This window comes from Haemaphysalis longicornis, unplaced genomic scaffold (assembly GCF_048455015.1).
Source record: "Haemaphysalis longicornis isolate Haplotype H1 unplaced genomic scaffold, Haemaphysalis longicornis Haplotype H1 scaffold_7, whole genome shotgun sequence".
In the NCBI taxonomy this organism is placed as follows: Eukaryota; Metazoa; Arthropoda; class Arachnida; order Ixodida; family Ixodidae; genus Haemaphysalis; species Haemaphysalis longicornis.
In genome coordinates, this window is record NW_027526422.1 from 101,920,219 (window position 1) to 101,938,102 (window position 17,884).

Genomic DNA, 17,884 nt, shown 5'->3' on the forward strand with positions numbered 1-17,884 from the left:
TTCTTTGTAGTGCTTAACCGGTATTTCACAGTAAAAAAAAACTAATGGAGCTTTAGTTTACATGACATATTGTCTTTTCACGGTGCTGATAAGTTTTCTCAAGAACGAAAAACACTAAGCCGCAACTCTGGAACGAAAAATAAAAAGCCGTTTTGCGGACGATTTTAAAAACAACAACATGGGCGCAGAATAGAAGACGAACTATGCCACACAACGTTATGTACAATTACCTATTAGCAAAAAGGTGGTCTGAAAATCGAAACTGGGCCCGTCGTGTTATGGAGGCAACGTCTATATGATCGCCCATGCCGGCACTTTTTTTCTTACCCGCTGATGCCCAGCGGTAGCAGCTTGAACTTTGAGAGGGGTGCATAGACGTGCAAAATAAGACTAGACAGAAAATGCCCCCTTCCGTCTATTCACGACGATGGTGGAACGTTAGGGAAGGTCACGGAATTCTTGTATCATTAAAGCAATAGTGAGAACAGTCGCTGTGCACTAAACCGTCCCTACAAGAAATACCTTTTTAAATGTGGGTCCGCTCACTTTTGAATTGGTTCTTGTGGTATTGCACCAAATTTTGGAAGGCTTTGCGTTCCCTTATCGTTGTATTTCAGGCGGAGGGGTAGCTGCATTCCTTGTTTCAAAGTATCGGTTCTCTCGAGCGAGACACGACCACTTATTCTAAGGGTTTCCCCATTTCAATCCAGCGATTCTGACAGCACGGGGCGTGAGCTCAATAACGAGAGTTTCACGTTTTCTACTGGCGGTAAGATTTTTGAATGGTGGCCCGTGGCTCTTACATCTGCTTAGCGACTCGCACCGCTTTCGCCTGCTACCCTCGCGCCGCTGTTGTGCGCTTGGGACGGGCAGCCGTGCCTGTGCTAGGCACCGCCCGCTTTGGTGCTCTTGTTCGTTAAAAAAAGCGTATTTCCAGTAATTCAGTTATTAGGACAGCTCTTCACACTTCTGTATAGTTTCAAGCTCTATCTCTCACAACTTTGCAACGCACGAGGAGAGAGAGAACAACTTTCTTCAGAGCATCGGTCAGATGATCGTGTGTAACTCGTTTTTTCTAGCCTATTTGAGGTTCCGCGCTAACAGTCTACAAAATGCGTCGGCTTCCTCAAGTTATTTTTGATATGCCCTTATGACGACTCGTCAGTCTAATGCTACGCACCAAGCAGCGGGTCCCTACACACGCATCGCAAAACAGGAAACTAAAACGGCTTTCTTCTATTTCTTTCGCTGTACTTCATTTTTATCAGATGAATGTTTTTTTCTCTGCCCAATGCATTAAATTTACTGCATCGTCAGAGACGTCATAATAGGTGGTTCGGGGATGTTTGGAATACTCACAAAGTTGGTGTGGATATTTTCTTCAGGCTTTAAGGCATCCAATACCTTCTTCAGAAATTCGATTTCGTTATGGCTGCGTGCAAGAAGGTGCATATACTCCACGTGCGTTGCTTTATTTGCATGCAAATGCAAAGAGAAGGTTTGTGATACGCCACCACGAAACGGCGCAGACAACGCTGTCCAGAGTATTCGAAGGCGGCATTTCTGCCCCGAATATTTATTGTAACCAACGTTATCGTAACGTACTGAAACTCAACCGGAACAGTTTTGACATTATTATGGTGTTGAAGGCTTCATGTACTCGCTAACGAACACAATAAATGGTATAGGTGCCGGTTTTCAGTATAACAAGAATCGAAACAGATAAAAATGTGAAACAGCTCTTCATTGTTTTGTAATTCCTTCAGGCGTAAAGAACAAATCCAGGCCTACTTGGGATGGTGTTATATAAATTGAAGAAAATTACTCTTACCCTCTTGTCCTTAAAGGGACATTGAAGTGATTTGTAAACATTGCGGGATTACGAGCGCAAATTGTAGTCCGGAGTCCCTAGGCCCGGTTTCGACCACTCTGAGCGTGTTTACGTGAATTTATTTAGTAGAAAAATCAATTCGAAATTGCTGTCCTCTTCTCTGCACCCTCGTCAATTTTCTGTGGCGTTTTCATGGGACGTCGGGAGGAGATGAGCTGGCAATTGCCTGCACTACTGCACGGCTTCCCGGCCTTCAGGCAGAGTCAGTCGGCTCAGTGGTTTGTCCGCCGGCCACCGACGGGCCGTCGCAATTCGTTCGCTCAGTTGAAACGAAGCCAGGACACGTTTGTGAATGGAAGAATGTGCCTTTATTTACTTCGTTAGTTTGTACACTGTATCTATCTCCAAGTCGAGGTCGCTTCACACAAGCGCTGCACAAGCGCACATGCGACGCTTCGCTGACAGGTATGCAGTAGGAAAATATAAGGCCTCTTGAAGGCGGGATAAGAGTCAGTGAAGTCAATATAGGTACTATGGAAATAAAATCAACTGATACTTTTACCGTAGAGCGTAAAACTAGGGTGCGGGAAGCACTTTTTTGCGCTCGGCGAACAAGCACAGTGGTCAGCAGCACGACTACGCATCTGCGAACGCTTTTCCGTCTAAGAAATGCAATTGCTAGGCCTGAGATATTGTGGGAATTTGGGGGACGCTTACTGCACGAGCGCAATACAACAAATAGTCACCTAAGGTACTTGAAATGCTAAAACTAAATAAAAGTGTAAACTGGTTATACATTATATACCTTATATTTCCAAGGTCGGCAGCGCTCGCCCGTGGCCGGGTGGCCTGGAGCGCTAGGCATGTCATAGCAAGTGTTTTGCAAATATCGAGTTCGAATCCCCGTGGTTATATAAAAAATTTAACTTTTTCGTTTTCCGCCGATGTTTTCGGTACTGAGTTGAGCTTTTTTTTGGACCGCAACGTTCATTGCTCCACGATCTAGTTCACAGAACGCGCGTAGGCTGACACTGGCACGCCAGCGAGTTCTCGTTGGTGTGGTGTTGCCATAAGCACCGACTGCTTGCGGGCAGAGGGCACAGGCTAGAATCAACATACCATTGGCCTGGTGGGAACACGCTTTGTACAATACAGGCATGAGTGAGGCAAGCTCCAAATATGTGGGAAAAGCGCATGGCATTTGAGCGTCTGCGGGGACGCGGAGGGCGTTTATCCACTGCGTAGGCCTCCGCTAGTGATTGCTACGATTCCAAGCCGCCCTGGGAGGCTTATCTTACGCATTTTACAGCTGACAACATGGCAGAAGCGCGGTACGACAATTACTGAGATATTGAGAATGCCCATCCAACGATGCCGTGGGATGTCAAGCATGTTGTTTTACAGAACGGTAACCGAAACTTGTTTGATTGCTATCCTTGGGCATCATCCAATCACGGTGCGTCTCCTCCCGTCGTCACAGCCTTTAGTTGGTGCGGCCGCCGCAAACCGCGCAAAGTAGTTTTTTTTTTCGTGCTTTGTAAAATAATTACCGACTTGTCAACCGCATAAACAGCGAAAAGTGTGCTAATTTGAGCCAGTATACGCAGTGCAAGCAAAAACGGAAGCTTGACAAATTCACTTCAGTTTCCCTTTAACGGGGGAGCTCATCCAGTAACCAGCTCAATGTTACTGTTGAATACGTTTTCTCCTCCTCCTGTTCTTAAATGCCGCTGTGTTATAATGCATATCTGAATATTACGAAGATATGGCTTTGGGAAATGTTCGAAACATCCCTAGGTCTCAACAATCATAGCGTTACGGTATTTTTACCGTACACGTTAGTCGTTTCGTTCAAAAAGCCTCCCTAATGGTTCGAAGCCTGGTATAAAATCACGCGCCTATAAACACAGTAGGTTATGTCGAACTCAGCCTATATATTTTGTGCCCCATTGTGCATTTCGGCATACTTTCATGCCATGACAACATACCGTGATATAAAACAATACTTTTCACCACAAGGTTGCAAAAACAATTTCACCCTACATACGATTACCAGGAATCGTAATTATTTCTGTCAAAGCCGACAGCCCCGAATGCCTTGAATTTGTTTCGGTCTTGATTTTCGCGGCTGTCGTAATTAGACTTTGCCTCTTCCATTTGATTGAAAGATTGCTGAAGCAGAAGCTGACGCCTTGTTCTGACGTTTCGCTCTCCGCCCAGGATCGGCTTCGTAGGAATGGGACGACGCCGGCAGTGTTTCTCCCGGAGCGGTATCAAACACTATACGTTAAATCAGGCCTTAAGCAAGTGTATGCCACTTTAAGTCTTTTATTACGATAAGAAGCTGCGCATGCGCGAAATCTTGTGCGGGCAAGCATCAGAATTCAACCAAGCGCAAAGAAACAGCATGAAGGGCGAGCCCGGCGGAAGCTGACGACCAATGCGCGAATGCCTAAGCCGACGGGATGGAGGCGCGCTTCGCAGCACCGCCCACTGTCGCGCTGACCCCATATGACCCATAAGTGCTGAGAGAGAACGCATATTTCAAAAAATGGCGCAAGTTGGCACCGCGATAGTTACGGACCTAGTGCCTAAATGCATATTCTTCTAAGTTGCGCGTCACCTACAACTCTTGTTACGATTCAGCGCGCCGCTACCTTGTTCGTGCGTGCTACAGGTTGGTCTAGTGTGGCGAAGCACCTCTGCTTTGCAGAAAGCCCCTATTCCTGGAACATACATCTTACTATATCTGCCTGCCGCGCCGGGCCCGCTGGCTGGGAATCATACTGTTGCAGCTGCAGAATACGAAACACACAGTTCTTCGTGTTGAGACTTTCCCCCGGTGAAACGGACTCCAGAGCCGAGATCTCTCTCCACAGTCTGAGACTCAACGAGCGCCGCTACTACCGGGCCTCATGAACAGAAGAAAGAGTGTGTGCGTCCGTTTTGTTTCCGTGTCGCGTGCAAAGCACTAGGTAAGCGGTTTGACCATTTGCACTTCGGCGATAAGTACGCCGTTGTTCCGAGCGCAGGACGGATTCCAGTGACAGCATCGGATCCAGCTGTCGCTCTGTTCAAGTTATGCTGTAATCACGGCCGGAGGGGTGCTGTTCCTGAATCGTCGTTGTTCATGTCTCGACAGGCAGCTTTTTTGTCGTCATCACCATAGCCACAACTTTTCCTGGCGGCTCGATCACCACCCTACCACTTCATTACCGGGATGCCGGAACCCGATTACGGGACGGCTTCACAAATATAACTGTACCTTTCAGAACACAACTTCGGGTGCACGCAACTATCTTCCTTCAAGACGGGGAATGAAGAAGATTTTCGATGGAATAAAAGGCAAAATGGAAACAAATTGCACCATCTTCCCATGGGGAACCATGAGGAAGATACGAGGCATCATGGGGGTTCCGTGTAGGTTCCATTGTGTTACCGTTATGTTCTTTCATTTATCGGAGCACGAATGGGAAAGTAGTGTGAACCCCCATGTAGAGACAGAGAAATGTAGAGAAATGTAGAGACAGCGAAGAAACCGATACCGCCGTTACCCGATCGAACACCTCCTGGTGCTCGTCTTTCTTTATTGTGTGCTCACGCTCCTACCCCGCTGCCCGCCCTCTTCGTCCTCTTCTCTGGTTGAGCTGCAAGGCGCGTGGCGCTTCCCGTCACAGCTTTACAACGGCAAATTCAACATCCTCCTCTAAAGTTTTGAGTTCGTCGTTTCCGTTGACGTTCAGCTTCGCGTGCTTTCGTTGTATCAGTAGCTTCTTTACGTAGCTTGAATGAGTCAAGCACATAAGGCGCGTTCGTAGCACTTGCGCCTGTCTCGGTTTTGTAGCGCAGTGGGAAGAGCGCCACATACCTCCCGTTGCGGCCGGAGAGTCGTGGGATTGAAACCGGGCGCCGCTAACTATTTCTTTTTTTATAGTGTAGGGGGAGAGGTGCGGACGGACGGACGATAGACGACGCAGCCGAGAGCAAGAGATGCTTCGCATCTAAAATCAGTTATTTCAGTGCTGAACTTCATACAAGACTGCCTTCTAGGGTTCCTGCCTCGTTTTATCCAGTAAAAGTGGCGATGGAGAGCGTACACTCGCTTCCTCAAGCGACAACGCAGCCGAGACAAAGAGGGAACTCCTCGCTTTCACGGCACTGACGCGGTGTCACTCGCGAAGGACACCAACGCGAGCTCACTTGCTCCCGCTGAGAAATGGCATTGGTCAAGAGAGATGCTACGATCGCGAACTGGAATACTCCGTAGTCACTTTTTTTTACTTTTGTACCCTTCTAGTTTGGGAACTTCTTTCTTGAGAGGAGAGTGGCCACAAATCTCACCAGCGCTCTTTTTTTCTTTTCCTTGCCCGAGATACGCGGGTTGAAGGGTCGTAGCTTTATCCTGATGACTTTTTTTCGCTCCCTCCCGTTCCTCACCTTCGCTTCGAGCTGTTGTTTTCTTTTACTTGCCATTCTTTGTGGTCACGTGAATGCCCGGCCGCACCCCGCCCAGACTGCCATGTTCGCAACCCAGAATCGCAAGCAGCGGTGGTCACCCCGAACCTTGTTCGCTAAAACGAAGAGTAGGTGCAAGACTGTTCGTATTAGCGGATTTTTTTTTCATTGGGTCTACGGAAAAGCAAACACACGCTCCAAGTTTGTTTGGCATAAGTGAGAATTTGCCTTAACCGAGTTCGTGTTAACGGCCGTTCACTGCATAATTTAACAAACTTAAGCCCCTCCATGCTGCTCTCGTATGCCGCCCAGGAGAGTACCACCAACCAACTCTTCCCAACATTTTGCCGAAATCCAGGAGTGGATGGTCCCCCATTGTTTCCTTGCTATCGCTTCCTCCGCCGACCCCGCCACCACGCTATCACCTGGAGCTGCATTATTATTTTGCTGCGCAAGCTCTGCTCAGTCCCCATCTATGGCGCTTCCGTCCTCTGCACTGTGAACGGGATCGACAACTTTATCCCGTTCATCGTTTTCTTCGGGGTACAGAAGCGGAAGCGTCCCCATGTGGTGTATGTGCTGCCACACCAACTTACTTCTGCAACCGCGTCACCTGGGCACACTGGTGCATGCATTGTTATAATGCAGCAAAGAAAGCCGGCCTAGAGAGCCCATAAGTGTTCGGAAAGCACTTACGAGCACGCGCATTTGGCTTTCATGGGTGTTCTCGGCGAACGCGAAAAAAAAAAAAGGAAGGCGGAGATGGAAAACAAAAAGTTCGCTGAGCTCGGCGGAACGGAACTCAGCGGAAATGCTGTTCACGCGAGGAAAGTACTTTCAAAACCAGCCGAGTACGTGATTTACGAACTTTAATTTACACCAGGCACTGCCCTGCCTTTGCTATCTCGCCTCGTACAACTGCGATTTTTGCAGCGGAGCTGCAATTGGCATTTTAGCCGGTACTTCTGGTATTGTTCGTCTTATGCGCTATGCACGCAAGCACAATTTACATGGGTGGCCTGGAGAAATAGAGATGTAATATTAGACTGCATTGAGGTTGACTTTTACGTAGATTCAATCCTCGCATCAGATTCATTGTTTTGTCATTTTCGAATAAACCGAAATTACAATGCGCGCAATTTTTAACTTGAATCAGTCGTCAAGGTCTTATACGGAAAACGCATGCTCCCAAAAATTAATTTGCAACTCCTGGAGTTTTTTAACTATACCAAAATTATTGCTTAGTCGACAACATAAACGAAGAAAAGTTCCTCAGCCGGCGAAAGGAATCAGTTTGAATTGTAATCTAACAGCAATAATTTGAGGCCACTAACCTGAGTCATTCCGGTAGCATCTGAAAGACAGCATAAAACGGTGAGTGCGGCGGTCGTCTACTAGCAAAACTCTGGGGATACAAATTTTTTAGCAAGCTACATAGGTATGTGTTGTTATTAGCACTTACGAACAAGCGTGTTTTGTTTGCAGTACTCGTCTAGACTGCGCCGCATTCAATACGGTAAAAATGGAAGATTCCTTAATTGCAATTTTAAGTGGATTGGTCGTCTATTCTGCAATTCCATTTTATTTTTTTATAACAACTGTGCTGTCCGCTCCCTTGAGCTCAGATCCTGCCGCTGTGGTGGGTTTTCACATACAGGCGAAAGCGACAGCGCATGTAGGTCGTATTTTGGCACGCGTTATATATACACATGGACCCAGAATTAATACGGAGCCCCCCACTACGGCACCCCTGATAGCCAGGAGCAGCTTCGGCGCATTAAACCCCACAGTCGATCAATCCCTTCAGTGGAGATCAATGTACACGAAATCATTTTTGCAATCATTGCAACGCGTGTGCTTTATGTACCGCGTCATTTAGTATTGTGTTATAAGAACAAGAAATAATTTCTTAGTCTAACTTCTTGCTCAACCAAGGTTTCCGTAACGGTGAATCATTGTAGTTTTATATTGAAATAAAGGTGTTCAAGTTCCCGAGTGTCAGGCCCGGTCTGCAGCTCTGCGTCGGTAGCTAATAGCAACAACATTGAAAGTCACTGCATGATATTCGAGCAAAAAAGTTCAGAAGAACCTACTAATATCAAATGTTATGCCACTTTTGCAACATTGCCTATGGGTACTAAGCAACAGAAGCTAAATAAAATATTCAGTGATCTTTATGTGAAATCTTCCACATGCCAACGAGATTTTATGTAGACGACCGGCTTTAGGTACTTCGCAGGGCAAGTTGTAAAGCAATTTGCGCAACATTGCGACACAACTGCCCATCAAAAATGGCGATGCCCCAAGTACATTGCTAAAGGTTCAATCCAAACACCAATCAACAACGAAGCCAATGTTCCAACGTATGCTGCAAAGGAAAACTGCACAGGAAAGCCTAGAAGACGGAATAAATGCACAAGTCTTCATCTGAAAGTATTGGCAGTCCCAATGGCAGGCTTGCTCACTACTTGTCGTTTGCCGTCCATGACGCAAGTAGGCGATTCTGACAATGCTTGCGTCCTGCACGTTTGTTGCTACTTTTACTAAGCTTAATTGGGACTGATTTGCATGAAAGGATTTCCCACTTCACTGTATAGCACTGGCTGAGCAAGTTTTGTTGTGACGTTCCTTGTGGTGATGCAAATTCAGGACTTGACATCAGGAGGACTCCTGTAAACAAGAAAGCTGGCAATGGAAAACAATCTTTCGGCTAATACTTCAGTGTCGATGAATCATTTAGAAAGAAAATATTTGGGGCCTGCTAGCCAGTATTCTCCACGTGCAGATAAATAAATAAATAGCAACCATCAACAAAGTTGTTTTATATGTTATATTGAATTATTTCTTCGTTCTAAAATCATGAAACAAATAGTGTGGCTGCATCAAGCTGACACCCATCGTAGCTTTTATAATTTCTTGCGACATCGCTGTCACATGTCAAGCATAAAAAGAACATTAAACTGCACTTGCTGCTCTGAAGAAACCATAATTTATTCGTTTTTTTATGTATTTTCCCTCCTAAATGCATAGAAAAAAAGAGGCTGGCCTCGTCTGAATGACATCGCCGTCATTACACTCCGGGATAGAGTGAACTTCTCCGACGCCATATCTCCTGTATGTCTTCCCACTAATCGCGAAGTACTGCCAATGGGATCTACGTACCACGTCGCAGGTTGGGGATCAGTCAAATGTAAGTGGTGCCTAATCGGCAACAATGCTAAATGGCACACGACAAGTCATGTAGAGGCGAAGGAAAGCTGTTAGTATATCCGCCTAAAACCCCCGTTGAACGTGTAGCACATTAAGAATGATGCGCTTCGTAAGCAATATGGGCTGCAAGCAAAGCCAAAACAGTCTTTCCAAGCTGCAGTAGATACTGGTGGCGCCTACTGTTGGTATTTTATGCAACTGTGAATATGAGGTGGCGCTCATACCAACGAAGAAAAATGGCGTTTTTCAGTGCGGAGGTTTCATATCGACGCAACCAAGGAAAACAGTTGTCATGTACTTACAATACTGTGGTGCTTTTAGGTTTTGTTTTACGAGCTCATGAAAGACAAAGGTCTCATTCTACATCGGTATTTCTTCCTTCACATTCCTATTTTCTTTTTCATTTCGCTCGTAAATTCGATGTTAAACAGACTACGTGTGAACAATGTTGACTTTTCGTGACCAAGTATACCGAACTTATTATTTTAATTTGCTCTTTCTTCTATTATATATAGGGGTAATTTTGTACAAATAAATAATAAAAAATTTTTTAGATGCCGCCCATGCCTCCACCCTTGAAATTCTTTAGATAATTGCGGTAATGGGGAGAAGCAGGATCGATTTTATGTTGTTTCTTTTGTGCTAGGCTCCCTTTCCCCTGAAAGGTTTCAAAATCTATGGCTTGAGATTTCAATTCTAAGATTTCAGCCTTGATGGCTTGCAAATGTAAAGTTCTTCAGTGCTGTCGATGTGAGCTACAAAGGACCGAACTGCTTCACTAGGCATTTACCGGTGAACGGAATAATTTGCTCTTTAACGCAGACGTTTGGTGAGCACGGCAGAGTAAGGCAGGCTTTCCTGATTTCAAGAAGAGGAGGGATTTTATTTAGCCCATTGGCTTCTTCGTCTTGTTCGGAAACAGCAAGGTACACACACACACACACGCCCAGACGCGTACACACACGCGTGCACACACACACACACACACACACACACACACACACACACACACACACACACACGCACGCACGCACGCACGCACGCACACACACACACACACACACACACACACACAAAACGCACACAGCCAACGCACACACAACCAACACAAAACAACACAGAACACAACACAAACACACACAAAAGAACGCGCACCACACACGCACACAATACTAATACAACGCAGCACACACCCGCACACACAACACAACAAGCACACACATGTACACAACACACACCCAACACAACGCAAGGCACACGCACAACACATAGACACACACTCTATGACATCATCTTTCATGGTTTTTTGACAGATTAGTCCCCGTGTGCAATATATTGAACATCTGATAAATTTTCAGTGAAGCCCCACAGAAAATAAAAAGTGACAGAATTATCTCTGTACTGTGCTAAATTCAAATATTTTCCAAATTAAGTGGTTTTTACAACGTCGCGTCTCGGGTCTCAGGAGGATATAATATGCGTTGCAGCTTCCAACATCACCCATTCAAATATGAAGCTACCCAAACACGTAATCACCTCGTCAAAATACTAAAGCACAGACTTGTTGTGCTCGCATTTTTATTGAAGGCCACCGACACATTGCCTTTATTATAACTAAAAAGTCTCGTGATTTATACGATACAGCGAGAGTCATCACTTGATTTAACTATCACATGTCCGTCGCTTACGCCTAGCTGAAAGACTGGCTGGCCACTAACTTTTCATCCCTGCAGCCAATCGAGTGACGGACAGAGCGACACACAGGCTGACTGACTGACTGTCTGAATGATGGACCCTTTTACCTAAGCCAATCTACAGGGCAAAAGATTTAAATCTTGCACTGCACTTGGTTAGCGTTGCACTGCGGCTTCTATTTAATTTATTTCCGTATAACTATGCAGAGAGACCACCCGCTTACTAGCTGTAACATGACTGTCTCAGGAAATACAAAATCGACGTGTTGCCCAAGGAATGATCTAAGAAAGAATGCGAAGTTTGTATTACCTTCCGAACCAGTGTGAAGCCGCCGGTGACAGTTTTATGAAGAGCGCCTTGTTAGGGAACAGCGTAGTTGCACCAACCAGTAGGCAGAATTTAATAGGTAGTCCTCAACTTGGCGATGCGTAAATTCTGGCAAACAAAATGCACTCAAGAGATCTCGCGGCCAGTGGAGTCGTATGGGCAGTCTACAGCGGGGAACTGTTTCTTTAGGAGACCTGAACTATAAAGAAAGTGCCAGTACGGAAATGAATAGGACAGTGACTAAGTTGGAAGGTAAATTCTCTAACGCCATGCTAGCTAAGGGACAAAAGCAAGGTTGCAATCCAATGGCGCTACATCCCGGCTATGTTTTGACCTCGGAGCTTAATGGTACATTGCAGAATACTGAATATCACATTTCCTCCCCAGTCAAGTTTTTGTGCCCTCAGACATTTATTCGTTTCGATCGTTCAAGATTGACTATGGGGACCATATTTTTGAGAGCAAAACAATCTCATTGCGGCTTTTAGAAAGTGGCGTGGGTGCCCACTTAACCTTGGTTGAGTACAGCAGGCAGCGGTTTTTATTACTGGCGTTAGTCGGTTACAATGGAGTTGAATATTACCAATGATGACAAATAATATTTAAAATATGGCATTACTTTCTTCTACTTTCCATTTTCAAAATGCATCTCTCTGTTAACGAGAAACAGAATTTCCTGTTTTAAGTTACGGGAAGTGTCGCATGAGGAATAATTATCAAGCATTTTCTTTTTTCACAGCAACTACCAAGAAGGAAAACCCCACCGAACTAAAACAAGCCTTGGTACAAGAGATCCCATGTCCGAAAGTGTTACGTAACAGAGACAGATTTATCTGTGTTCGTGGTGTTACTGGAATTCATCGACGAGTGAGTATCTTTTAGGTAGTCGCGCTACCATGATTAGTGTTCTCTAGGTGAACCAACCACCTCCATTTGCTGAGAAGTGCGGGGCAAATAAACTAGCCGTTGGCAAGCTACACGAAAAAATTCCGCTTCCATACGACATATTGGTGACCATTGCTTAGGGTGATTCCCAATGAAATGATCTATCCTCTGCCACAAGAGAAGTGCCCACGTAGAGCTGGGAAGGCAGATCGTCATACGAGATCAAGTCAGTTTGACGTCGATGATTATCTTAAATTAAACACACTCACACCTGATGCAATGCGCACACAAATACACAAGGATATAAAACTAATTTATTCTGCTACTTTAGATTTTACGTAACCTTAATATTGGCAATGGCAATAATGTATTCTTACTACTACCTTGCCCTCATTGCACTGTAATTTCTCATTATTCCAACATTTCTCGTGGGCTACTTATTTTTTCTACAGAGGGAGTAAGGACAAACGTTCTCTAATTTAGATAATCTGGAAGATTAAACAGAAGGAAAGTATGCCCGAACATTTTTCACTGATTTGCGCCCGATACTGTTCTCTCTTTATAATTCCTTAAAATATGTATTAAGCATTGTAGAGTGCCTTCATAACGCGAAGCTGAATATCTTCTTTCCGACTACGTAGGGCGACAGTGGCGGACCAGTAGTTCACGGCCAAAATGGGACATGGACAGTTTTTGGGCTCGTTCACTCGGGTATGCGGTTCTTCAACAATCTTGATGAAGCAGCATCACAAGAAACAAGAGTTTCGCTATACGTCAGCAATTTTATACAGCCTTACTTGAGCCAGAATTCGTCGAAGGTGAACATTTGTGGTATCTAGGAGCACAAATGGCTAAGCGGCCCGGTATTCCATCCCTGCAGCTTTCATATACAATTGTTTGTCTTTTATATGTCCCTATTTGTTTAGTACAAGTGGAAGCTCTTTAAACAAAGCTTAATCTGTATTTCACCTACATCTGGCAACATCTAGAAAGCGATCCTGTGACGTCTACAGCCGAAAAGTTGACAATATTTGAGAATAAAGGCCATTCGTGTGTATATAATGTTTTATTTGATTGCACGGATTGCTTTAGTTGGTATGGCATCATACCAGATCTTTTCTTGGAGCTGCTATTTTGTACCCTGATACAATGCACGAGCATAAATAGTGATTCAGCAAGAAACAGATCTGCCAACGTTTTTATTTTGATAAAAAAAATCATTAGCTGCATCGAATGTTGGAAACTTTCCAATTAGCTGAAGCTAGTGGTATCTTGCTGCCAAAAAGCCTACAATAAATTAGAGATTAGGATATGTCTCATTCTTTGAAGCCTACTTCTAAGCGCATGCTGTCAATCTTTCGAACAAAAATCTGTTAAAGTCAGACACTTTTTGCACAGAGTGTTGCGAATAACTGGCAACAATTCCTACCTACGCTTCCTTGAGTACGGTAGTTCGTTGACCGTCATCTACAAATCTCCGGCAAAAACGACGTAACGCTATTTTAACCATTGTGTGGCAGTTCATGTAAATTCAATTAACCTTGTCTTTATATTGTAATGTTGAGAAGAATGAGGCAGAGTTCGTGTGGAAGTTACTTTGATTGACTTCCTTGCTTCCCGCTATAAACTAGCAGAAAAGACAAGCGTCGAAGTGCCAGTCAACCAAATGACATGCCCGAGCGTGTTTCGGTGATTTGAATGTAGTGGCGTTCGCCCTGCTAGAATCTATCAGTCACTCTATAATTTCAAAATCAAAGAATTATTTCGAGAACACTGTCGATGAAAGAAGAACAGTATAGTAGAGAGTCGACCTGGTAAAACACCGTTGGGCTTTGAGGATTGCACACTATGGTCCATTGTTAAATAAAACAAAATGGTGCATTTCACAATGTCTTCTAGCCATCGACCGCAGGTGTAAAGAACGCACAATGGTGCGCCTCGAACATTTCGTCGTCCGCACAAGGGAAGCCACTAAATCAGCAATAAAATGGGCTTTGGGGTGCATTTAGCCAAAGTCAGAAGTAAAATTTCGAGTTATTTTTAACAGTAGACCGCACTGTACAGACAGCCATAAATTGCAAGAACTTTACCACGTGTATCTAAACCGCACATCGTTCCACTAGGAAACACCTTCACAAAAACCACTGTACATATGTTAAGAGATGAGCAATCAATATTTAGAGAAAACAAAACAACTTAAATAATGTTTCAATGAGCATCTGCAAGTAAAACGCTTCTAAATCGGAGCCTTATATGTATTGCTGATTTGTCCTTGTTCGCCGAAAACGCACCGCAGGAAAGCCAATATTCTCTGTCGATGATGACGATGGTAGAAGCGATTCAAGAAAAAAAAAACGCTTCCGGTAGACGGAACTGCATCTGGGTACCTTGAGTTATCAGACTGGCGATTATCCTCTGCGGCCATTTCTTTCTGTATTGTGATTGCGCCATTCTGACTCGGTGAAAGCAGATTTAATTCGGAGAGGGGTCCACGAACGTGCAAACATTACACAGAGAAATCATGCACTCCTCCTCCTAACGAAGAATATGGTTAAACGGGAAGCTTTATTCCTGCACAATCAAATGGCGAAGGGTTCGAGCCAAAGCCACTTGGATCAAAACTGCAAACTCCATGAGAGTAAGAGTGAAAGCTCATCGAGAGAAAGTCCAAACAGTCTGCGAGTCAAAGTTCAAGTGCAGACGAGAACCGAAGAATCCTTCACGGCAAAGCTTCCCGTTCAACAATCGTCGTTGTTGGCTAGGGGTGCAAAATTTTTAACAGCAAAGCTGTGTAAGAATTTAGTTTCGCCCTTCAGCGTCACCAAAAAAATACGACGAAAAAGAACTGAGCGCACGGATTGTGCGCCCCGAAAGGAGCGCCCGGTGCCCTCCAGGCATGCGCATGGGCTCGCTCAACGGTAGTGCGTCGAAAAAATGCCATAAAAAAATTAGGGTAGTATCTGCTCCTTTTGTTGCAAATGGAGTCTAAAAAGACGATAGTCTTTGTAGACATTTGCCAACGAAATGCCCCCCCTTCGGTTTCCCGCTCACCTCTCATGCTGTTCCAGTTCCGCCGCGCTCATCCCAAGGTAAACACACTAAATGTTTGCTCAAGGCGATTTGAATTTACCGCGTTCCACTGCTAAAGGCGGTTTCCTCGATACCAGCGTTGCAGTACGGCGGAGACGCGCGTGAATAGAGGCGGCCGACATCAAGGTTTATAGAACCGCGTTGTCGTGCTCCACGTGCGTTCCGAGCAGAACGTGAACCTAGCTAGTGGAACCTTTCTTTGCTGGTGCTCCACGTGCGTTCCGAGCAGAACGTGAAACCTAGCTAGTGGAACCTTTCTTTGCTGTTGCCGCGTGATTTCTCATATGCCGCCAGGAGGTTGCGCGGGCAACAGCAGGCGGTACGCGTTGTTCTGCAGTAGATGTAGAATATGATTTGCTATCGAAAAACCAAGCATCCAGGAATTTTTTAATAACGTAACACTGTAAATATCCCTTATGTACTAATTTCCCGTTTTATATTTGCGTAATGTCTTGTTCTTGTTCAACAAAGTTGACAAGTATGAACATATAAACCGGGCTTAGACGTTTACGTTTGGCTGTGAGTATGTAAGAAAGACTATTGCGCAGTAAGTATTTTACTTTGGCCGGGTGGCTGAATCGAGTTACAGACGGACAGATGCACAGACATACACACAGACATACAGACAGACCAAAATTTCTGGGTTTGAGTATCCCTAGAAAGACTATCGTCTTTAACATACTGAACCTGTGTGAGCATGCCCCACAGAAGGAGAGCCGGGTGTTGACCGAGGGTCGGTGACAGAGGGAGAGCGACGGCCAGATCTGCTGTTTCTCCTGCCTTGCACCACTAGTGCAAGCAGCGACCATTTTTTTGTAAAGGAAATGTACTCTTCTGTTATGTTTTGATGACCACATTGCTGAATGAAATAAAACAAACTTTGCATGTGTTGTCCAGACCCACGTAGGTTTGAAGTTTATAGGATAATTAAAGGAATAGCAGCGGAAGTTTCGCACCAGCGCCAAGAAACCAACCGTTTTCATAAGCGCTGCACGAAGTTGTCACGTGATTTCGTCGTACGAACAGTGTTAGCCTGAATACCAATATTTTACATGCTGCTTAGTGGGGAGGAGAATTTGTAAGGTAAGGATTTAACAGTACGATCCATACGTCATTGTGTAACATTAAGCAAGGGGAAACGTACGGATTCAGGTGCGCGGATCACCTAGTTTAATTGTGGTATTTAGCAAAAAATTGACAAATTTTTCATATATTTTTTAGCAAATGTGAGAAAAAAAACGGGGAGAGAAATATATCGTTCAAGGCTATTTTGTAATATTTATAAATACTTAGGTGGCTGTGGAGATTACCGCACATCTGTGGCGAAGCGGATTTTTTTTTTGCAGTAAATAAAGTATCTTTACGTGTACAAAACTTGTGGATATCAAAAGTAGAAGGCAATTTCAAAATGGGAAAAGATTAAGAAAGTATATTTGCAGTCCAATATTGAGAGTTATTACACACAAATCTCGTATTATTGAAATTTCGACCTCTTCCAACGATTTTCTCTGGCAATAAACATCGCAATTTCATTACAACTTAGCCGAAAAAGTTAATCACCTTATTCACATGGCTAGTTTTGACCGCCCTGTTATCCGCATTTAGCTTGTAATTTTAAGTCCTGAAGAAGAAGGCTATAGACATATTTCATTATATTTATGGTGCTACACATGCACGTCTCAGAAAATTTTAAAAGTCATACATTCTATTTTGTTGGTGGAGTCATTAGGGCAGGCGCTGGAAGCAAGCACACTTGTTTAGTTCATTTGAAGTAGCAATTGGGTTATTCTGCATATTTCAAGAACATTAATAAATTCACAAAGATTTATAAAATAAAGACCCCAATATTTTCTATTCAGGTACGCAGGAAGTATTAAGCAGAAAATTGATAACCACCGTATCAGAGACCTACAACACTGTTCTGGCCACGAAACGTCTGCTGCACTGTATGGGAGATCTTAATATTCGGTCAAGCACGACCGATAAGCGGGGCAGTCTCTCTTAATAAGGAGGCTGTCGCTGCCGGTGGCTCAGCACAGCAGTGGCAGCGGTGGCAGCCCGGAGACACTATGCTAAGGCTATGCTAAGGTCAACGACATGGAATCTAGGGTCAACAATGCATAAGACCTGCTGTGGGACGGGCTGCCGCTCGGGATACAGAAGCCGAAATGATAACGCGTCGTCTGTTTTCCGACTAGAGCCGGGCATCCGGAAGAGTGGAAAATGGCTATACCGTGGATAAAACCCGGAGATTTTAGAGTTGCAAGTAAAATTGTGCGTATTTCCAAAAAAACATTTCGATTCTATTTACACTACCAGATCTGATGGGCATGTCGTGAACAGGGACAACGTTGCTACAGCGAGACAGATCCCGGCGAAGAACCGGTGTGT

General features: G+C 44.6%; 1 protein-coding gene across 1 annotated transcript in view; it reads left to right on the forward strand.

The window, feature by feature from the left end:
• The window catches only part of LOC144144697 (chymotrypsinogen B-like), a 31,663-nt gene extending 18,186 nt beyond the window's left edge, over window positions 1-13,477 (forward strand). Inside the window, exons 4-6 of the mRNA XM_077676228.1 lie at window positions 9,317-9,476; window positions 12,258-12,385; window positions 13,045-13,477. Coding sequence (XP_077532354.1) covers window positions 9,317-9,476; window positions 12,258-12,385; window positions 13,045-13,242 — 486 coding nt within the window. The 3' untranslated portion in view covers window positions 13,243-13,477. The remainder of the gene's footprint in view (window positions 1-9,316; window positions 9,477-12,257; window positions 12,386-13,044) is intronic.
• Window positions 13,478-17,884: the final 4,407 nt, after the last annotated feature.